Below are 24614 nucleotides of genomic sequence, written 5' to 3' on the forward strand. Positions count from 1 at the left end.
CAAAGAGGACAGGACAGGGTACAAAAACAACTGAACAAATGTCAACAAATTTCAGGGAAATGGATGTAACAAAAGTAAGAAAGCAAAATAATAAGTTTCTACAAAGGGGGATGCTGAGAATATGAAAACCAATTCATTCAGCAAAAACCAGAAAGGGTATAAAACAGGAGACATTTAGTACAACAGATGGTGAAGATGAAAGATAGAGTTGAAATCAGGAATGATATTCAAAATTTGTATAAAGAAAAATTTAAAATGCTCGACATCACTTGTCATCAGGGAAATACAAATCAAAACCACCATGAGATACCACCTCACACCAGTCAGAATGGCTAAAATGAACAAGCCAGGAAACAACAATTGTCAGTGAGGATGCAAAGGGAAATCCCTCTTGCACTGTTGGTGGGAATGTGAACTGGTGCAGCCACTCTGGAAAACAGTGTGGAGGTTCCTCAAGAAGTTAAAAATAGAGCTACCCTATGATCCAGCAATCACACTACTGGGTATTTACCCCAAAGATACAGACGTAGTGAAACGATGGGACAACTGCACCCCGATGTTTATAGCAGCAATGTCCACAATAGCCAAACTGTGGAAAGAGCCAAGATGTTCTTCAACAGATGAATGGATAAGATGTGACATATATTTTTATATAAATATAAATATATATACATATAATGTAATATTACCCAGCCATCAGAAAGATGAATACCTATCATTTACATTTATGTGGATGGGTATTATGCTGAGTGAAATAAGCCAATTGGAAAAAGACAATTATATGGTTTCACTCATATGTGGGATATCAGAAATAGTGAAAGGGACCATAAAGGATGGGGGGGGGGGGCTGAGTGGGTAATAATTAGAGAGGAAGACATACCATGAGAGATTCCTAACCCTGGGAAACAGGGTTGCAGAAGGGGAAGTGGTGGGGGGATGGGGTGACTGGGTGATGGGCATTAAAGGACACGTGATGAGATGAGCACTGGGGATTACATTACATGTTGGTAAATTGAATTTAAATAAAAAAAATTAGATTCTCTGGTCTTCTCCTTATCCCAAGTAGCAGGTTACTGCGCTTCCCTATCCTAGTAAAAAATTAAAGTTTCTAAATGGAAAAATTGAACCAAAAAAGCATTACATTTCAAGATACCAGGCACAATAGAGATTAGAGGAGAGGAGATGTACTTTAAAAAGAAAGAAAAAAAATTCTCTTTTTTTCTCTTGTTTTGGCTTTGAAGTCTACATAGTTAACAGAACTAATTTTAATCATCTCCAGAAACGTATAAACAATTGTGTAACGGTAGATTCTCTCTGAAAAGGTAGATGGCCCCATAGTGGGTAACCCAAACAAATGGTCATAGCCCTACTCCTAGTAAAGCTCATACCACCATATGCTACAGACTGAGTGTTTGTGTTTCCCAATAATCTCACGCCGAACTCTTAATTCCCAATGCAAGATTAGGTATTAGGATGTGGGGCTTTTGGTAGATGATTATGTAATAAAGGTAGAGCTCTCATGAATGAATAAACTAGCGTCTTACAAGAGACCTCAGAGAGCTCCCTCATCCTTTCTGCCGTGTGAGGACACAAGAGAAGAGCTATCTAGGGACAAGGAAACAGGCTTCCATTAGACACCAGGGCAGTGCTGATAAGGGAGCAAAGGCAAGCTGAGGGTAAAGCATAAATTAACACCCTGAAACATCCCCACCCCCACCCCAAACACACACACCAGGTGGGATACATGTGACAGTCCTCAAGCATTCCTGGCTGCTCTAGAACAAAGGAAAAGGAAAAACAAATGGTTAACTGATAGAGCTCAGAGTCATACTGGACATGAATCCCCATCAGTTTGCAACTATCTTAAAGATTTACAAGAAAAAACAGTCTCCAGAAACCTATAGGCTCAATTTCCTCGAGCCCTAACATCACCCTTCCCTCCACAGGATAGAAAATCTTATATAATCAGTCACTCCTCACAACCCCAGTGCAGCAATTTTTGCCCATGGGTCTTGTCCTCATGCTTTAGTAAAACCACTTTATTTGTGCCTAAGTTGTCTCAAGAATTTTTTCTTAGCCATCGACCCCAAACGCCAATACTTCAAACCACATCAGTACCATGATCTTGGATTTTTCAGCCTCTAGAATTGTGGGAAATGTTTTCTGTTGCCTAAAGCTTCCCATAATATAATATACAATTATACCAGCCCAAACAGACTAAGATAACAGATATTTGTGGAAAACTTTTAGTTCTAAGGCCAAAGTCTATTCAAACAAACTGAAAGAAAAGAAGAACCCAAGGAAAGAGACAATTCAGGGAATAAAGGAGAACATGAAAAAATTAACTCCCTAAGATACAGGAAATCATATATTGTATTCACCAAGCAAGAACAGGGGTTTGGTTAGTTTTTTAATGATAGGAGAAACAAAAATAGCTTTTGGAAATTAAAAGTATAACATATGATATTTCTCAAAAAAAATTTGGAAGGAAAAATCAAGAAAATCCTCAGAAAAATAAGAAAAAATATATAAACTTGGAAAATCTGAGACAAAAGATTTTGAAATTAGAGAACCATTCCAGAAGGTCCAGAGCTGACTAAGAAGAATCCCAGAAGGAAGATAAGAATGAACAAGATAATATCATCAAAGATGCCATTCGAAAAAAAGTTCCCAAACTAAAAAATCTAAGTTTCTAGATTCGAAGGGTCCTTTAAGAACTCAGCACAATGGATGAATTAAAAAAAAAAAAGCCTAATGTTCATCATTTGGAAATATTGGGAAAGCAGGAAAATAAATAAACAGGAGTTAGGAATCACCCTTCTTTGGGTATTCTTCTTCACTCCTAGGGTACTACACAGAGTTTCCTTATAACTTTTCATCACAGTTAATAATTCCTTATATGAAATGCTAAACCAAGAAGGATAAAGATACGGTATCCAGAAATTAAAGGATACCACTGAGTTGCAAAGCAAAGGGAAATTCTAGATGATGAGGAAGTGAGGGCCCAAAATTAAATGGGTCTTTAACCTAGACACTAACAGTCCAGATTGGAACATGAGAGTGAAGCTCTTTTTCTTTTTTTTTAATATTTATTTGTTTATTCATGAGAGAGAGAGAGAGAGAGAGAGGCAGAGACACAGGCAGAGTGAGAAGCAGGCTCCATGCAGGGAGCCCGACATGGGACTCAATCCCAGGTCTCCAGGATCACGCCCTGGGCTGCAGGCAGTGCTAAACCACTGAGCCACCTGGGCTGCCTGAGAGTGAAGCTCTAAAGGAAGGATTTCTCCTAGGTAAGAGAAAAAAGGAAAAGTAAAACAAATAAAAAACTGATAGATTTCACCAAGCATCTGACCTTGTGGAAGAGAAGTCTGTTCATAACTTTGGGAAGACGTAGAGGTAGAGATGTAGAATGCTTAGAAGAAAAATTATCAGCAGCACCTTTATAATAATAATTTTGCAGAAATTATCAATATAATTTGAAATTATGACATAAAAATTACACAGGGAAAATAAGTGAAAAAAAGTATAGAAAAGGACCTAAGAATGCTAAATCTTCATTTTCCATATAAAATAGTCAATAGATTTTATCTAAAGTTGATACATCAAGAAGTGGCAGTAGAAGCATATTTTTAGGAATGAGGAGGGAAATACCAGGGGACACAGCTAATATAGTTATCTCTGAAAAGTCAGACCCAAGGGAACAGTCAGTAGCATAAAAGGCCTATTTTTTCTTTCTTTCTTTCTTTCTTTCTTTCTTTCTTTCTTTCTTTCTTTCTTTCTCTTTCTTTCTTTCTTTCTTTTTTTAGTATAAGCTGATAGTGATATGTACTACTGTAGATACTATTTGTACTTATGTAGATATGTACTTACACAGATATCATATATCTTTTTCAATTTCTATATACTACTTTGATTAAAAAATTGGGGAAAATATACTTATATAGATATTATATGTCTATTTCTATTTCTGTACGCTTACTTTGATTTAAAAATTTAGGAAAAGTATCTCATTAAAAGTTCCCATCAAAAGAGAAAAGTAAATTACAAAAGAAAAGGAAAAGAGATGGAAAGCAAAGAAATAAAGGAGTCTATGCAGTTTGAAATAAAAATTTATTTTGTTTATTTGCTTGAACTTAAAGTATTAACTGTTTTTAGTAGTCATCTATCAGGTCGCCTCTCTAGTTTCCCCTCTCCCTTTTATGAACCTTAGTGTTTATTCAAGTAGATAGTAAAATCGTTGGCCATCAAAAGCCACTTAAATAGTGGGACGCTAGACTCTCATTTGATCCAGGGATAGGCATGCTTCCAAGATAGATCAACGAGAAACTTTTTTCTAAACCCTGATCTTCAGACGAGAGGCTAGCAGGGCACTTCACACAAGCTGGGTAAAAGCTGAGATGAGAGATGTCTCTGTGGATCTGTACAGCCTTTAAGTCTTAGGCCCAGTCACTCCTCAAGTAGAGCAGTATTCCTGTTATTTGGGTTCCACAGATTGCCATTATTATTCAGGTGGGTTTATTTCATTTACTTTTTTGGAGTGAACTCCAATATTGAATCTCACATTTTTTGTACCATATTGTTTTTAAATTTAAATTCAATTTGCCAACATATAGTATAACACCCAGTGCTCATCCCATCCCTTAGTGCCCGTCACCCAGTTACCCCATCCCCCCACCCACCTCCCCTTCTGTTACCCCGTGTTTGTTTCCCAGAGTTAGGAGTCTCTCATGGTTTGTCTCCCTCTATAATTTTTCCCTACACAATTCCCCTCCTTTCCTTTATTATCCCTTTCATTATTTCTTATATTCCATGTATGAGTGAAACCATACGATGATTGCCCTTCTCCCCTTGACTTATACATGAATTCTTTCTACTGTCTTAAATTACCCTTAGTTTATAACATTTTATGTTTTCTCCTTGACAAACCACAGATGGAATCTCATAGGTGAACGCATAGGTCATTTGATGTTGTGATGGCAAATTAAAAATGCCAGTTATCAGGGATAAAATGAAAATATGTTATTACTTTCCCTAAAGTGTTATAGAGTAATCAACACCCTGAGAGAAAGAAACATGATTTGAGAGTTGGCTTATATGAGCATAGTGGGTCATGGGATTTCTCCAAATCTTAATTGAGGTTCTACCTACTTTTTTGTGTATATCATCTATCTATCTATCTATCTATCTATCTATCTATCTATCCATCCATCCAAATGATAAATATCACTTAGTAGTACACCAAGGCCCCTTGTCCCTGAACACTTTATGCTCTAATGCTGATTTGTAAGTCAAATAGTTTAGTTGTATGCCAGTGCTCACATTCAGCCTCATAGCACAAAGAGACCTTGTAATGTAATATTTCATCACCAAAAGGACAGTTAGATAATATAGGACCATGCTTCAAAAATGGCTTAGCTGGCAAATATATATTTTAAACAGACTCGTTAGTTGACTTAAATATTAGAACTGCCTTTCATCAAGTCTTGATTGGCTGATTGCTAACCTTGAACCAACAGTAGCTTCTTTGAAAAGCACTTCATTGAAGGTGATGAAAATAATATCTTGCATTACTAACGGACTCCTAAAAAATCTTCATTTACTATCCACATAATAATAATCTGGCATATGCATTACCCTTTAGAAATTGAAACATCACTCTATCTATTTGAACTGCTAATGGGAAAAGAGACATGCAGAAAAAAAATCCTTGAATAATAGCAAGTCCTTAAACATAAGTTTTCATCTTCTTATTATGAAAAGTTGGCATTAATTATGCAAGTCTGTGTGCCAAAATGTACTTTGCTCATCTTTGTTGCTTTACTACCGTGCTTTATTACCATGATGAATAGAAGAAAATATATTTAACATACCTGGGTCACAGTTAACAGATTTTACAGAAATTGTTTCTTTTTTATTTTCCTGATATTGCTTTAAGAAGTTCAAGCTAATCAAAGTCTAAATCTAAAAGGGAGAAAATAATTTATTGATTGAAAATGGGCAATGATGCATGAGCCCTGTAAAGAGATAAAATTAAATTTACTGGAGAAACTTTCTGCACTTCATCTTCGCTTACACTAGGAAATGGTGTATTGTTCTGCCTACGTAGAAAGGACACTATGAAAGAATTACTGGAGATTAGTGTCCTTTCAGACTTCATAGTAATTTCAAATGGATCACATTAGGGAAACACAGGACTCCTCTCCCACTGCCCATCTCACTGCAATGTATGCTCTGATGCAGTTCTAACTTAGAAGGTTAAGTTGAGTATTTTTTGATGCACATGGTGGTGTTTAATTTCCTCTGGACAACAGATGAAGCATTGGATAAAGGGATGGTAGTCAGTTAATAGCAATTCTGTTTACTTCAGAAGCAGTGGAAAGACTATATGCCTTAATAAGAAAGTCCTGTACTCATTTTCAATTAGAAAATCCTGCCAACACAATTATAACACTGTTTAAAAATATCTTAATACCCAGTGGTAAATAAGAATGTTATTTTCTTAATGGTTCCAAATGTTGGTGATATATAAATACGGATTTACTGTACCAAAAAAAATACTAAAGAGACATATAGATATAAAAGAACACAACTTGATTGAGGGGGAAAAAAACAAATGTTGTTTTAAAATGGCAAATTTTTTTTTCTACAGGCAGTAACTTTCTTTTTTTTTATTTTTTACAGGCAGTAACTTTCAATTACAATTAGATTACCAAGAAGAGTTGATTTATGTTTGATTAATCTATTGATATCATTCCACAACTCTCAAAATTATAAAGATTTACTGAAAATATTGTCATGGACATTATTTGAGAGCTAATTGGGTGTACAACTGTAAAAAAAGAACAGAGCCTTTTCAAAATATGTTCATACCTAAATTACCCAATAAATTAGGAGAAAATTTGTGGCATTCTTTTGGGCCATCAGCATTTACAGGCAAATATTCTTAATAAATTAATCCCCGTGACTAACAATCACATTAAAACGGAAACTAACAAGTTCTTCCTTTCAGGTAAAATAGAAATATAATATTTATAAATATTTTTAAAATAAATATATTTGAAACAAGATATTTCAGGGTTTAAATATGTACCTACATCTGAAAACTGTGCTAAACTTTAATATCACACTTTGAGAGAGTTAGTGTTAAGTAAGTTACAGAAAAATATTTGTATATTAATTTATTCTCTCTTCATTTAAAGCAGATTCCATACCAACAAACCAACAAACCCCACCATCACACATAAGATGGCTAAAATATATATGCATATATGACATAAAATATACAAATACAATTATATGAAATATATATGGCAAAAATAAGGATAAAAATAAACTGAAACAAGGGTCTATTTACCTTTAAAATACATGCATTTTAGTCAAATGCAACCAAATAAACTGGAAGGCTAACTAACTGGTATTCCTGCATTGGTGAAGAGTTTAAAAAAATCCCTAAGTCCACCCACCATTAATGATAATATTTTCTTGTACTAATCTATCATACTTCCTTTGTTTCAACCTGATAAAACATTGTTTTATCAATTTTTTTAAAGATTTTATTTCTTTATTTATAAGAGACACAGAGACAGATTGAGAGGCACAGGGAGAAGCAGGTTCCATGCAGGGAGCCCGACATGGGACTCGATCCCGGGTCTCCAGGATCAGGCCCTGGACTGAAGGCGGCGCTAAACCAGTGAGCCACCCGGGCTGCCCTTTGTTTTTTATTCTAAAGGAACTTGGCTCATTACTTTACTCACAAAGGGAAAGTATTTTTCTGGCTTTGTACTCAAACCCCTTGTGTTTGTTACCCTCCCAAAAAACTTGCACATGTGTCCTATGGTTAATTTACCACATGCTTGCTAAAGCAGACAGTTTTTAATTTACTGGTCAGATTCACCTAATATTTGTATGCATTATATAAAAAATATTCCTGATCCACTAATAGTTCTTTGTGAGGATGCAAGGAAATTACAGTGAATATGGCTGAAATCAAGTGGGCCCTTAGATCTTAATTATAAATTATCAAAAAAAAAAAAAAAAGCAAAAGAACTGGCTCCCTTGGCTATTTTCTTACCAGGAAACAAATGAAAAAGGGAAATTTATTTCTGACCATAAATCCCAAATGTTTCATTTTCATTTTCCCCAAGTTAACTTTCTCACCTAGCTAAGCAGCATTTCCTGCTATTATTAGCTGCTGTACCAATATCAGCTGACCAGTATCCATCAAATGCCTTGCTTCCATGAGCTTAGGGACTCCCAAGGAACTCCATGTATGCAGACTTCTGCTTACCACTTCTAATTATTTTCTAACAGATAATGGAACATTTAAGTTTGGAGAGGTTACATTAAATTTGTAAGTGGATCAAAACTCTAGATAAAATTGCAGTGGCTACGATCACTGTGGAAAACTGTAAGCTTTTTAGTTTTGAGATAAAGAGCCCTCACTGATTGCTTATTTTCGTGACAAACTGCTCTCATAATTTCACTACCTCCAAGGTGCTCATTCTTATTTCTAATCACACTGTGCCAACCTATACACAAACTATAAGCTATGAGAACTAAAAACATGGCTTCATTGGAGCTGCAGCACCATTTAGAAATGTTCAAAACAATATCTTGATATTTTTATTTTTACTGGGAAAAAATTGAGCTGTTTATGTAGTAAGTATAGAACAACTCATTATTTTAACAGGCTTAAAGAAATAGAGATTCTATGGCAATCATTTTATGCAAAGTGGTAATATGTGTATTTACAGCATAGATAATACTTATAACTTATTTATATTGGTAATATAATTACAAAAACATTTCCAGTATATAATGCAATATAATATATTGTTATATAATACATTCACTCTGCTATGTAGACACATATATGTGTGCGTGTGCGTGTGCGTGCTACTGAAAATATCACAGCACATTAAGCCTTCATTTCCTGAATCAAATCACTGGTCTATGAATAACTAAATTCACCTTATGCCACATAATGTAAGCCAGGATTTTATTCAGGTGGTACTTCCCTCTAGCAGAAATAATATTTTTTTGTGTCCTTGAAACTGTAAACAGAACATTAAGCATTAATCAAACCATTCACATCAAGGTTTGATATGTCTGAATTTATTTGCTAATTTTTTGGAAATTCTACTTCCCGGTCTATGCTTGCTCTGTGGGCAAGAGCTTTCTACCTGAATTTTATAAACAAGCTTCACATTATAAACAGCTCTTCCTACTGGTGCAATCAAACTGAGTGAGGATTCTTCTTAAGCCATCATATTAGCAAATACAATCCAGATTGGAGTCAGAAACTGCACATGATCAGGGAAATTCTCTTCCAGCTCTGTGGTGGCACAGCAATACATCCTCTAATGATTTATGAAATTCACCAAATCGAAGAGTTTACAAAGCTGGAAAATACCTACAATATGGAAAGCTACTACCTTTAACAGACTCCCAATTTTCATTCATCAAATTTAAATATTGGTATGGGAGACTATGTGCTGTTGAGAAATGTTCTCTCATTCACACAAATCCAAATGCATGCTTTGGAGAAACAGAAGCAGAAAACTTATTAAGTTACATGTTGAGGTTTACAGAGAGAAACCTGCTTTGGTTTTAGGTTGTCTCTTTTAGGTGCTCCAAGAGAAAAATTAAGCCTGTTAGAATGTAAAACTTGTCAAGTATGTTGCCTATTTTCAAACATTTTAGTACTCCCTAGGATAACATTCAAAGCTCAAGTTTTAGAGTATCTACTAAATTCAGATAACTGGTACGAGCAATGATTTATGACTGCAGTCAATTATTTTTATTTATTTATTTTTGCCAAAATCTGTGATAAAATCAAACTTTTTTTTTTCTTTCTGTACAGGATCCCATCCTTGCATCCCTACTCCTATTAGAATAGATGTAAATAGGCAAGAGACAAGGGTGGTGCTACCAGCGACCTCTAACAACAGATTTTTATTGGAGAAGCAAACACTATCTAAAACCACTACATAAAATTTCAGGAATTCAAGATTAAGAAGAAGCTAAAAATGAAACTTAGTACGACCTTCCCATATATAATAGAAACATTTGCAGAGAAGCATTCAAAAGGTTGTCACTAGGGGAGATTATTGGCCTCCTGCATGCATCAAAGGCTACAAAGGGTTTTCCTTCTTAAAGGGCTTTCAGAGAGTATGCCAAGTCCTACTTACAGAGTCAATATGGAAGGTCTATTTTTCAGAGAGATGCTGTAACTCTGGATTCAAGACAGCTACTAAATCTGAGCTTGTAGAAATAAATCAGAGATGAGCATTATAAATACCTAAGGAAAATGATCCAAGTGTAATATGTCAAATAGAGATAAGACTGTTGGAAATACTATAGAAATCAATTAGACTGGAACAAAGAAAGCTAGAAGAGGAATAGAAGTCTTTTAAAAAGTAGGGGTAAAATCCATTCAGTCAATTAACAAAGTATGTATTGGTTCCTAACTACATGCTTATATTGTACTTGGCATTAAATATGCACTGATGGGGTCAACAGACAGTCCCTGTCATCAAAGATCCTATAGCTAGTGATAGAGTGGGCTTCTACAATAATAACTAGCACAAATAAGTATGTAATAATCTATCATGATAAATGGATAAAGGACATTTTCTAAGTGCTGTTAGTAGGTTATAATTTAGATCAAGGGGTCAGGAAAGCAATCTTTGAGGAAGTATGCTCAAGCTATGAAAATAAGGATAACGGCGAGTTCACCAGGTGTAATTGGGAGAAGGACACTCCAGGCAAAGGCGCTGTCTTGCTTGGCTTAGGTGAGGAGTAGAAAGAAAGTCAATAAAGAGAAAGAAGACTGGGAAAGTAATTAGGTGCTCAGGAAGCAAGGATTTAGTAGTTTGCTCTAGTGATGCCATTGAAAGCTTTTATGCAGAGGAGTAACACAATTCAAGACATCAAACTAGAAGCTATAAGCTGAAGAAGTCAATCGCTTGGATTAAGGTCATAGCAGTGGAATATGAAAAGAAGAAAATGTTCTCCAAATGTGTTTTTGGCATAGAATCAAAGCATTTGATCTTGAACTGGTAGTGGGTAGTTTGAGGGACTGTGATATTCAAAGACAAATCTCAAATTTCTGATAGGGACAATAAGGTGGATAGATATACAAATTATTTACACGGGTAAGACTGAATGCATAAGAGACTTAGGAGAGAAGATGAAAAGGTACATTCTGAATGTACCTTTTAACTTGAGATGTCCCTGAGACTTCAACTTCAGATATCAAGGATAGAGGTGAGGTCAGATTCATAAAATACACTAGAGATGAAATTTGGTGATTCAGTGAGAAAATCTATGGAAAATATGGAGACTGAAAAGAGGTCTAGAACATGGCACTGAGAAATTTCAGTATTTCCAGGATCGCTTAACACCAGCATGATTTTGAGAAGCAAGGAAGCTGAAGATTTTTGAAAGAATGTGATGATAACAGTGAGCCCTGAATCCAAGTTGTTTGAGGAGGGATGTGAGGGAAGGGGCAGCTGAGAGGTTGAGAAATGGAAAAATCAATGTATGGGTGATATCTAAAAGGGTAAAATGTTCAAGTACAATTGGAAAGGAACCTGAGGATGGGAGAATGTGGTTGGAGAATGGGGTTTTTGAAATAGTGATTTCAAATGTGATGCCGTTTCTAACCACGTCTTATACAGTTAAGAGGACATAAACAAGAGCTAATGAAGTAAAGCGTAACAGAAATGATTTACTTTAGTTACTGGTAAACTGGTAAATTTCTCTTTTTTTTCTTTTCTTTTCCTCTCCTCTCCTTTCCTTTCTTCTCTTCTCTTCTTTTCCTTTCATCCCCTTTCTTTTTCCTTCCTAGTAGAGTTTTGAAAGACTAAATTCGGTTTCTAATGGAATTTATAAAATCTCTTTTTGAAGATATTGTTTAATTTTAAAAAGCAAGTAAGGGATGCTCAGTGGTTGAGCATCCACCTTCAGCTCAGCTTGAGGGCATGATCCCAGAGTCCTGGGATTGGTCCCTATCCAGATCCCCACAGAGACCCTGCTTCTCCCTCTGTTTATGTCTCTTCCTCTCTCTCTCTCTCTCTCCTTCTCCCTCTTTCCCATGAATAAATGAAATCTTTAAGAATAAATAAAAATAGAAAGCAAACTAACTATCCAAAACTGTCCTTAATTATTTTAAGTATAATTTTTCTTAAGGAAAAAAAGATTGTTTCTAACGGACTTTTCAAGATCATGGCAGCAGTATCGAATCCTGTGACATCTAAGTAATGAGTTTTTTTTAAAAAAAAGGAATTTTGCATTTTTTCACCTCTGAAATTAATTGTATTTGTGTATGCAAATGTGCAAAATCTGTAAGAACTGAAGATTTCATCGGATTTATTATATGAATTTCTACAAATCCATTATTAGTATGATACAGGATCTAGGTAAGAGTTACTGTTAACTCTGTGAAGTCATAGGCATAAAAACATCATTATTTTTATAATGAGAAATGAATGCTATTGAACAAAATATCTTTGCAAATAATTTTGTGAGTCTGCTATAATCTGAGAGAAAATATACACTCCACTAATAAATTCTATTTGTCTCACCCCACTATATGTTATCCATTAGAGTTGAGACAACTCTCATTAAGACATTGACTATCATAGGGGTGCCTGAGTATCTCAGTCAGTTAAGTGTTGACTCGGTATCTGCTCAGGTCATGACCATGAGGTCATGACATTGAGCCCCAAGTCAGGCTCTGTGCTGAGTGTGGAGCTTGCTTAGGATTCTCTCTCCCCAATCTCTGCTCCCGTCTCCCCACCCCCCTTCCCCACTCACATGCTGGCTCACTTTCTCTCTCTCTCTCTTAAAAAATACAATTTTTAGAAAAGAAGACATTGAATATCATAAGTGCAACACAGAGAAGAACAATAAGTAAGCACAATTCCCATAGACATTTCATTTTCTTCAAAAAATAGTGAAAACTGTTGTGTAAGATAAATAAATTTTCCCATTGTATAGGGAGAGGGCAATGAGTTCTTTTCTTTTAACAAAAATATGATCATTTACACAATAAGCCTGAGTGATTTGAAACATATTTCCTTGCAGCCCCTCACTGGGAACGAGGTGGTTGATTTGGCATGGGAAAGCTGACACTAAAGCCAACAAACTGGAGCACTACAGCTAAAATATTATGACTCAGTCACTGGAATTTAGGATAATGATGGATTTTTTATCTCAAAATATTTTTAAAGGAACAGATAAATTAATAAAACATTTAAATACATATACACTTCCAAGGCATATAGAATAATATCAAGTGATAGTGGGTTTAAACATCAGAGAAAACAACAACGAAACAACAGTAGTGGAAACTCAGACAAACTGAAGAGGCTGTCTGATTTGACGAAACCATGGCCCCCAAGTCCAAGAACCTTGCTCAGTAGCATCATTTCTTAGGTATGTGTTCCATGCGATTTCATAAATAAAAACAAAACAAAACAAAACAAAACAAAACAAAACAAAAACCTTGTGCTCTTCCAATGGAATGGTGCTATTTGAAACAAAAACTAGAGTATGTATAAATACAGATATTCTTCTTAAGAAGGTGGACCTTTAGGATCATTTTCTTAATGTTGTTCAATGTGATCTTCCTTTGTGGGAATTAAGGCCATTCAGTAGCAGTGTGTTATTACTGTCATTCTGAATCCATTAGAAATATTCAGGTGAGTTTGAGTAACAGCCTTTAAACCAAATTCTCCTTCTCTTGCTTTTAGCATAGTACTTAATAGAACATAAATTGTTCCTTATTTATTTTTGCCTATGGTATAGATTCTAAGAAAATATGAAACTTATCTCCTTTGCTCCTGGATATTAAGAGGAGCATTGGATGTAGTGAGTTTTAAGTTGTTGCAATTTGTCATTTATTATAATAACCAGTAACACATGGCTACATCTCATAAACTCAGTAGTAGTAGTTATTGAATCTAGAATATTCTGGGCAGCCCGGGTGGCTCAGCAGTTTAGCGCCTGCCTTCAGCCCAGGGCGTGATCTTGGAGACAGGGGACTGAGCCCCAGCCCCACGTCAGGCTCCCTGCATGGGGCCTGCTTCTCCCTCTGCCTGTGTCTCTACCGCTGTGTGTGTGTGTGTGTGTGTGTGTCTCATTAATAAATAAATAAATAAATAAAATCTTAAAAAAAAGGAAAATAGAATAGAATATTCTACCTCAAGTATAAAGTCCATGCTGGGGGGTAGGATGGGGTAGATCTAATGTTTCATAAAAGTATGCAGTTTCCATTATCTTTGGAAGCTTTATTTCCTTTCTTTAAAATCGAATAAAACATATGCCTATAAACAAATATACACCGGTTTGCGAAAGAGACATATAACATGATTATAGTAGATGTTATTTTAGTTTGAAAGTTAAACTTGGAATACCCTGCCATATGGAAGAACCCAAACTTAAGGAGATGCCAAATAAGCCTTTTATCTTAATAACCTTAAGAATATTAGCAACTTCAACTTAATTCTTAGGTCCAAATTATAAATAAATTTGCTTACATGAAGTTTTTTATTGCAGTTTGATACGTTATTTAAGTACACCATTAAGTATAATGATCTGCAAACATAATAGATTAGCTAAAAATGTTGGTATGAAATGCAGGTGATTTTGCACTAAAATTACACCAGCCTGTTTAAAATATTGAATTTATCATTAATTTTGCCAGTGCAACTCTATTTTAATTATTGTGATGTCATACTAATGTTTTGAAAGAAGTTATGAAAATAGTAGGAAGTGTTTCTGCTTGATATTTATTGAAATTGTCAATAGCAACCCACCAATCTATTAATCTTCTAGCATCTATCCACAAGGTAGGAGAGGCTCAGACAAAATATTTTACCTAATATATTTTTAACTTTTAAAAAGAACATACTGTTTGGAGAGAGTTGGTCACAAAATTTATCACCCATTTTAGGAAAATGACCCCTTTTATGGTTCAATCAGAACCTCATCTAACATTCAGCAGAAATCTAAGATTTCAAGCTGCCATCCCCACTCCTGTTTCCATGGGAATAGACTTCAGATCAGAAAAAAAAAAAAAGGATGGGGTTAGGAGCTTTCAAATAATCATTCAAAATCATGATGAAGCTTTTAGAGCTTCTTTCTTAGGTGATTATTTTGTAGCCTCTTAACCCCTTTTTGCCAATCTGTTTCCATGGAAATGTGACAAAAATGGCTGTCCAAGCCTCCAGCAGAGATTATTAGCATTCTTGTGAATTTCAGCTTTGGCTGCAGTCTAGGCTGGGCAAGATCTTTTTTTGTATCAGTTTTAAATATTAACCTATACTGTTCATATCCGTTGTCCTTTTTCTTCATAATTTTTACTTTCTTTAAAAATTCCCATCACAACTATATACCTATAATCAAGATCAAATCGATTGTGACATCACTGAAAAAGGCTTTAGTTTTACATTTTACTATATAAGCCAGGACATGTGGCTGCAGAGTGTCTGAACTTTTAGACACCACGAGGAGACATTATTTAGTTACCGGAGTCCATGTGTGTCAGGTGTTGGTAGATAGGTAACAAGGATGGGTTTCAAAATATTTAGCAACCAGTAAGGTACAGCACCAACTGACCAGAGCAGCTGGTTTGTACCAGTTAATTATCAGCCCTATTATCTAATAATAGGATATAAGATATGAGATATAAGAGAGTAAGCATTATACTCAAATAAATTATCCAAGGTCAAAAACTGAGCTCCTTATACAACTTACAGAAATGCTTAAGAGAGATACTGGGTAGAAATATATAGCAATCCATCTTTAAAGAAATCAAAGTTCATATGCTTGCATCATCTTTCATATGAAGGTCATTTGAAAATCAAAATCATTCTTATTATTGAAGACATTATGCTAAAAGAGCAAGAATATATATTTATGTCTTTGATAGAACCCCTGACAAGATATCTTGTGTTAAATGTGAAAAAAAAATAACAGCATTCTACATAGATATTTTATCTGTCCTACCTTCTAAAATTTGCTGAACAGATCAATCTACAATTTTTGCTAAGGGGAATCTAAAGTTCCGATTGACCTTATAAAGTATTTTTATTCTTCAGAACTCTGTTATTTTTCTACAGTTGGAGCTTTTCACCCACAAGGTCTGTCTTCTGACATTTGAACTGAAAGAAAGTAAATTTCAGTTGGTATTATCTGACTTAGGTAGGTTACTAATTTAAATGTAACACTAATGTACTATAGATACTAATCTAGCTTGATGCTTTCGTTAAGTAAATCATAACAATAATAAAATAAAGCAGCCCAATTAATTTTTCAAATCATCATTCCTATTCCCAAATGCAATTTGCCTTTCTTTGCATAGTGGTTAAATACATAGCCTTTGAGAGTAGGATTTGGTTCCCAGGCCTTCAGCTTGTTCATGTAAATAAAGTTTACTGGAATACAGTCAGCTTGTTTGTGTAAATAAAGTTTACTGGAATACAGTCATACCCATTCTCATGTTTTATTTTTCATAAGTTTCTATGGCTGCTCATCTACTAAAAGGATGGAGTTGAATAGTTTACAGAGACCACATTGCACAAAAAACCTATTTATTCTCTGGTCTTTTAAGCAAAAGTTTGCCAATCCCTGCTCAAGGGTTTAGTTGTAAAGAGCATACCATTTCAGGGCAGGAAATTCTGTAAGTAGTGAAGTCTTTTTTTTTTTTTTTTTTTTACAATCCCTGCTCAAGGGTTTAGTTGTAAAGAGTATACTATTTTGGGGCAGGAAATTCTCTAAGTAGTGAAGTCTTTTTTTTTTTTTTAATCCTAAAAGCAGTCTATTAATAATGGATAAAAATATTATTTCCTGGTGTCTGTACTTACATCCATGAATTCCACATTGGCTTTGGGACCAGTTGTTTCATTAAGAATTTTAATAGCCACAGGAATCTTTACTGTTTCTCCTTCAGGCACCCAGATACCCTTTGGGAGGAAAAAAAATAACATTAAATCCATATGAAGATACACAAATTTATACCAAAAACAAAATTTAATTTAACCACTCTATTAAAATCTTTAAAAAAGGGATCCCTGGGTGGCGCGGCGGTTTGGCGCCTGCCTTTGGCCCAGGGCGCGATCCTGGAGACCCGGGATCGAATCCCACGTCGGGCTCCCGGTGCATGGAGCCTGCTTCTCCCTCTGCCTGTGTCTCTGCCTCTCTCTCTCTCTCTGTGACTATCATAAATAAATAAATATAAAAAAAAAAAAAAAAAAGAAAAATTTGAAAAAAAAGAAAAAAAAAATCTTTAAAAAATAATTTAGAAGTTTGTTATCTGCTTTCATTTTCTGAAGATGAATCATATATTTATTCTGCTCTCAAAGTGTTTACTATTATACTATAAAGCATTACTATTATAAACTTCAATTTGTATTGTGAAAAAGGCTTTCAGGGGTGACAAAAATGAAATAAAATATAATAATATTAGATTTGGATGATATATCTACTTCTTAAGACTTGGAGAACACTGTTCCAGTTTTGATCTTCAATTGTCTCATTTGCAAGTTAGAAGATTGGGCTAAGTAATGTTGAAGGTTTTTTTCAGCTTTAATATTATTTAATTATTCCACAACTAAAACAAATACAAATATAAAAAAGCATAATCTCATGTTCCTAAAGTTTAGACTGATTTAAGAATTAGTTTTCGAAGGTGAATATTTTAGAATTAGTTTTCAAAGGCAAGTACTAGAGAGTACTGAAGCCATATTACTTTGGTTTTATTATCAAATATTGTGCATATGTATATAAAATATTTAAATTGGTCATTGCCAGTTCTCTCTTCTTACAAAAAAATAATTATAGTATCTGAACAGGATCTACATATTGGGAAAGTATAAAATAGGTAGAGTTTAAGTCGAGTACAACATTAAGGTAAATAATAGCATTTCTGAGTAAACAATTCAACCATTTGAATTAGGACAATAATTTTGATAAGATATAAGAGGATTCATTAATTATCTAAGATTTGTTTTGAAGCATATTGTCCCAATTGAACACAAAAGCAAATATAAAGTTATATGGAAAAAAAGAAAATCTCAAATTTTAATTTATTAGCTCTAACATCAAAAAAATCTTCTTAGTCCAGTTTTCTTTTCTTTTCTTTTTTTTTTAATCTCTCAGCAGCATTCATTGCCACCACCCACCCTTGCTTGACCCAGTCGGCCTGAGGAAAACAGAGTAAGGGATTCTTAGTCTAGTTTTAACATTAAGATGAAAGAGGGAAAAATCTCTTATTCCTAAAGAGAACATCTCTAGTTTTTTCTTAATATCAGTTGGTTGTAGTCATAAAGGAAAAACAAAAAAGCTTTTCACTTTGTACTTCTATGCTAAAACCTATATCTTTGTGTTATTGAAGTTTGAAAAAATGCAAGAGGAGACCTAAGCACAAGAATTGTTAAAAAGTCAAAATAATACAGAAATAAAGGCTTTAACTATTAGAAGGTGAATTCAAGAGTTATGTTCTTTTTAGAGTGAATAGGGACATCTTTATGTCAAATACAAAAAAAAATAAGCCAAGTTCCTTGTGGTATAATTTTCTTTAATTATTAATGCACAGACGGAGAGGGGAAGCTGGAGATCCATAGGCTACATTTTCTTAGTGATATCTAGGGTAGAGAACAGGATTACCATTTATTCAATAAAGTAACCACAGGGAGGTGACTTTATAAAGATATAGCATCAATATTAAAATATTCCTAAAGCATACTTTTGAAATAAGAAAATAAATTCAGTGTGAATTAATTTGTACTGCTTTTTAAATAAGTATAGTCATTATTTCTAGGCCTGACCAGACAAAAATTCAACTACACTAATACCCATGATATTGGTTCAAATCTTTTGTGCTTAAACACAGCATATCTCCAATCAGGAGGAAAAAGTCAACAAAGTAACTAGTTAAGCTAATGTGCATTTCAGTGGTCAAGAATAGTTCTTTATAGTTTAAGACAATATGCCCTAGTAAGAACTAATATATTAATTAAAACTTAGGATCAACCATACACACTGTAGGTATAAAATTCAAAGATACTCATGGAACTTTCAATACAAGTAATTTCAATAAAGGGACAATGCTCATGGACAACAGGCAAATAGTTGTTCATAATAAAAGTATTTATAAAGCTTCATAATTAAATGTCTTAATGGGTAATTTTTTCCTCCTCAGGTCACTAGATCATATTTAGTCTTGAGTTAAATGGTATCCATGATTTAAAATAAAATTCACTTTCTAGACCATACCATCTTTAAAATAAAAGGGCTGATTATTTGCCAGGAACAATACAAAATTGAATTATCATTGAAATGGAAGTTCATTATTTCTAGCATAGTATAAATAGAAAAACACAATAAGTTGTATTTTTTCAAATATACAAAGATTCTGAAGGCTAGAAAGTACCAAGTCAGCCTAGAATATTTTCTATTCAAATTAGGTACTCAATTAATAATTTTGAGTTCAACTAAACAAAATATGTATACTAAGAGGTTAGGAAATTTCTGCATTTTGACCTTAGAATAAAACAATTTTATTTTAAGGAGATTTAAATTATTTTTGGAACACTCAGGAGAGAAAGTTAAGGTTTATATTCTTATTGTTAATATTATTTTTGTTAGGTAGAAAAAAAGTAGAAAAAAAGTGAACGTTTTCTTAGAAAGTGCAAATTTCCTAAGATCCAGTCCATTTTAACAGAAATATTTGTAAAAACTGTAGGCTTGCCTATAGCTTTAAGAAATATAAAACTGTCAAAGTAAAATTTGGGGAACTGTCATAAGGGACATTACAAAAAGGACTTAGCACTAACCCAGCAGGGTTTCTTATGCTTGTTACTTACATTAAAAATAAATTTCACCACAATTAACCTTAAGCCTGGCCTCTGAATTGGTCTTATAATGAAGCTAAATAAGTAAACATGCAGATGACATTATTTGAGGTTTGCCTTTCCAAAAATATCTCTCTTACTGGAAACCCATGATGTCACCCTTTGTTCTTTCTAACCTGAATTTCACAAATAAAGTCACCTTTTTAGTTCGCATATAACGGTGAAGGCATCAAAACTGAAAATTTTCTGTTGAGTCATGTCAATTAACAGGTAAGCAAAAAGGTGGTTTAGGAACTAATCCTATCCTGAAAATAAATCAACACCTTTGTGTAGATCCTAAAGAAACAGGCAGTACCATCCTGATGGGGAGACATGTGGATAAAAGAGCAGAAGAAAGGAAGAGCAGGGATTAGGGCATATCACTCAGGCCTGTCTGGGAATCCACGGAGCACTGTGTAGGGGTCCAGGAAAACAGGCTAGAACTGTGTATTTTAGATAAGGGCAAAATTTGCTAACAGGGAGATGATATCAAAAGTGGATCAGAAGGGCATGGAAAGAAAGACTATACTGTGGCTTTTGTGACAGTTTCCTGCTTTCTCATGATGGTATCCCTCCCCGCTTGCTCAATAAACATGAATGAATTCATTTGTGCAGCAACTTCTCAATACCATACAGGTTCTCCTCGCTGAATATTAAAAGGAAATTAGGTTGGCTAGAATGAGAACTCTGGCTATTATTTAAGACAAGTCTGAAACAAAAAAAAATGACTGGTGGTGAGGGCTATTCATTTATTTTTTTACTTACTTTATAAACTGTTCCAAAAGCACCTGAGCCAAGTACTTTCACTCTTTTAAGCTCAGTTTCTTTCAAAATACGAAGTTGAGCTTGATTGGGCGCCGTGCCACTGGGAGTTAAGGGTTCTACCAACTAGAAAACAAAAATACAGGTTATAAAACCTTCAAGTCACCAATCAATGATTTTCTCCCTTTCTCTGCCTGCTTCTCTTTCTCATACATATAAGAAACACACAAGCACACTTTCCTTGACACACAATATTTTTGTTGTATGGATCACTGGATCACTCAAGATTCCTTAGGAGTCTATCCTTTCTCTTCTCATGCCTTTTGCCTGGGTGAACACCAGTATAAAAGCGTGTCTACTTTGAGGCATACTAAGCTAGGAGATCTCCTGTCCCCTTAAAGAAATGTAGGCTAATTAGGGGCTCTTCGTCTTACTTTATGAAGTCCTTCCAGTTTTGGCCTCTCCAGCTAAGACTCGGATCTTAGTTATGCCCATGTACTGGATCAGTTTTTTTCTTTCTTGTTTTAGGAGATTCAATACATAGAAAAATAAAATCTAGCAAGGAAGCCAAGACCGATGCGTCAAAAGAGAGAAGTAAGAGAAGAAAGTAAGTTAGCACGACGTCCATATCCCAGGACAGTGCTTCTAAAACTTTCATGTACATTTGAATTACCTGCAGTTCTTGTTAAAATGCAGATTCTAGTTCAGGAAGTGCGCGAGAGGGGCTGAAATTTGCATTTTTTGTAGAACTCCAGGTAGTATCTATGTATGATGATGTCCTTTGAACACATTTTAAGTAGCAACGCCTTAGAGTAATTAACAGATCAAATATTCTAAAATTCTATGAATTGATTCAAGATCTTAAGGAAATGCTATGGAATGCATAGGAATAAAACAGTCGCCAGTGAGAAAGTTTCACTAGTTCTGGCTTCCTGGAGGAGACACACCTTAGAATTGGGTTGAGGGGCACCTCGGTGGTTCAACTGAGTCTCTGACTCTTGGTTTCGGCTCAGGTCATGATCTCAGGATCCTGAGCTTGAGCCCTGAGTTGGGCTTTGCCCTCAGTGTGGAATCTGTTTGGAATCCTCTTTCTCCTTCTGCCCCTCCTCCTGCTTGTGCACCTGGTGCATGCTCTCTCTCAAATCAATCAATCAATGAAATCTTTAAAAAATAACATAAAATTGGTCTTGAGATAATAAAAATGGATTGACCCGGAGGAGGGTATTGCCATTATGAAGAACAGTTTGGACTCAGCATCAGGAAGAAGGAGGAAGACATAAAGCAGAATACAATAGAAGGTGGGACAGATCTGAAGGATGAGATTAGGGTGGGAAATACCAGATCATAAAGTGGGCTGGCTGTGGCCAAAAGGGACAAACTCAGGTAATTTTAGAGGTTCATTTTAAATGCCATTTAGCCAGAGAGGATGAATAAGCTGGAGAAAGGTATATGAGACCATATATATTGAACACCAATAAAAAAATAAATTTATATAAAAAAAGAAAGGTATATGAATGTGTGCCAATTTCTTGCATATATGAGAAAAAAGCAAAACAAAATATAAACATGAGAAAGGCTCTATGTACCAAAAGTCTGTATTTCATGTTAAAACTTTAGGTTTGTATCTGTGCTTGGGTAAAAAAGCAAGTAAGAGAAATTGAAGTTTCTCTTTTTAAAGTTAAATAAAGGGACTAAACTTTAAACTCAGACAAATAGCTTGTTCTTCCTCAGCATAAGGAAATAATTAAGGCACTCTTACTCAAATGGTGTTGAAAACCATCACGGTATTTCACAGTGTCTGTTTACAGTGCTAAGTGCACTGTGGCCCTGTGGCTTGGTTATTATTATGCTTCTGTGAACATCATGGTCTACTTAAGTAGCTGAACAGAATCTGGAGTCTAGGTAAGTGTAGCGATAGTAAGAATTTGGAGATGATAAAAATTATTAATAAATTTAAGCCACTGTCTAAAAGCTTAACAACAAATATGATCCCATTTCATTTGCAAATTTATATTTTTAAAAATGTATATAAAGTCACATAAAATAAATCTCAGAAAAAATCACACAATTCTTTGGTAAAATTGGAAGAAGAACCTCTGTCAGGGAGTTTCCTTCATTTAAATCCAATTCTGCTGTGCAGAATTTGTTTAGTAGATTTTGATACATATACTGCATGTATATAATCAGGAACTTTAATGAATAATTTTTTTAAATCAGATAAAATCTTATTAAAAATCATATGCAAAATTGGGGACTAGACTTCAGCACCTTGGGCCATATATATTTAAAATATATTCTTCGGCATATAATACACCATAATTTCATATTTTGAAAACTTTACAACTCTACCTGAAATGTTTAGTCTTCTGCAATTTTCTTAGATATCACTTAAAAATTTAAACAAACACAATTTTCCAGGAATTTGAGAATGATACCTTTAAAAGAAGCATTGTTTCATTTTGCAAGCCAGAATGACGGAAAGAATGTCAGGTTTAAATTTGTAGGTTTGTACACCAGTACTGCCACTTATAGGCTTAGGAAGCAATTTACCTCTCCTAACTCCTTATTTCACACCTGTGAAATAGGTACAGCAATAATTACCTTAGAAGATTGTCAAACGATGAAATGGGATGTAACTTGGCTGGAAAACTTTGGAACGCTGCCTGCCATATTGTAGCACTGAATCTGTCACTCTTCAAGGGATAGGATCATGTCCCATTAACACTTTTTAATCACAGTATCTGTCACAGGCATCAAGCTTACAGTGCATCTCGTAAGTATATATTGAAAAAAAACATATTTCCTACTTTTATGCATGTAACAGAAGATAGACAATCTGGAGCAATATGATTTTGGAAAAGCATATTAACTCTAAGTACATTCCAACAATATATCATGCTTTAACAAGTTTTTCACATCTGAGACAGATTTCTAGCTGTAGTATTTAAGGATTTGAGTTGATCCTCTTAAGAATTCCTCTTCTGTTTAGATGATAGAAAAATCACAGTTATTTACTTGTACTGAGAGAAAGATGGGAAATTCTACAATTATCTAATCCAGTGCTAAGTAATAACTTTTTATTAAAAAAATACAGTCTGCTTATAAAACCAATCAGTATGTGTTTATTTAGTAATGAAATGTCAATTTGAGGGACATTCCTAGAAAGCACTATATAAAAAAAAAAGAAAACAAAACAATTATTTTTATAACAATGAGACTTTCCTGCATGTAGTTAAGGGACAGAATTCATTTCCTATTTATTCAATCACCTAAATGTCCACTGCTGTTCCAAGACTTCAGTTCCTGTCCAACTCTAATTTACTTCACTTTTTAGAATTTTCTCCATGACTGCCCCAACCTGGCCATGAGGGAGGATTGTATCTGCCTCCAGCATCCTTGCTAAACTGAAAATATGCACAGCACACATGTTGTGCCCAAATTTGTATTCATGTGTGAGAGGTTAAAAATGACCGAGTTGATCTTTTGTAAATATCCAGCTCAAGTAAAAATGACTATTTTTTTTCTCGTGTATATAACATCTATCTTATGCTTGAACATTTCTATTGATAAGAAAACCCATTTTAATTGCAGACAAGTCCAATTTTTAGACATTCTTTCCCGCATGTAACTAAAGTAGTTTCCTGAACATTTCTCAGGATTCTTCTATCCAGTTTCAACTTCTGGAGGAAGAGAACTAAAATTTAATTCATTATCAGCTTGCAAAATTTATCAATGAATATTCTCATTCCTGTCTGTTAAGAGGAAAAGTCCGACTGTCACACTGACAATGTGCCAAAAAAGAGACCCAGCGAAGGTTAAGTCTCAGAACAGAATTGCTCTGAGTTGTTCAGACAGCCATGGATGTGAATATCAGGAGAAGGAGGGAAGGTGCATGTTGAGAAGGATCTGGCAAATCATAGTTTTCTGTAATTGTTTTTCCCCTGCAACCTACAC

General features: G+C 34.6%; 1 protein-coding gene across 1 annotated transcript in view; it reads right to left on the bottom strand.

The window, feature by feature from the left end:
* Nucleotides 1-24614, bottom strand: part of ERBB4 (erb-b2 receptor tyrosine kinase 4) — a 1090474-nt gene that overhangs the window by 184968 nt on the left and 880892 nt on the right. Inside the window, exons 18-19 of the mRNA XM_055345632.1 lie at nucleotides 20664-20786; nucleotides 16872-16970 (exon numbers count right to left, since the gene is read on the bottom strand). Coding sequence (XP_055201607.1) covers nucleotides 16872-16970; nucleotides 20664-20786 — 222 coding nt within the window. The remainder of the gene's footprint in view (nucleotides 1-16871; nucleotides 16971-20663; nucleotides 20787-24614) is intronic.

Source organism: Nyctereutes procyonoides, unplaced genomic scaffold (assembly GCF_905146905.1).
Source record: "Nyctereutes procyonoides isolate TBG_1078 unplaced genomic scaffold, NYPRO_anot_genome, whole genome shotgun sequence".
Classification (NCBI taxonomy): domain Eukaryota; kingdom Metazoa; phylum Chordata; class Mammalia; order Carnivora; family Canidae; genus Nyctereutes; species Nyctereutes procyonoides.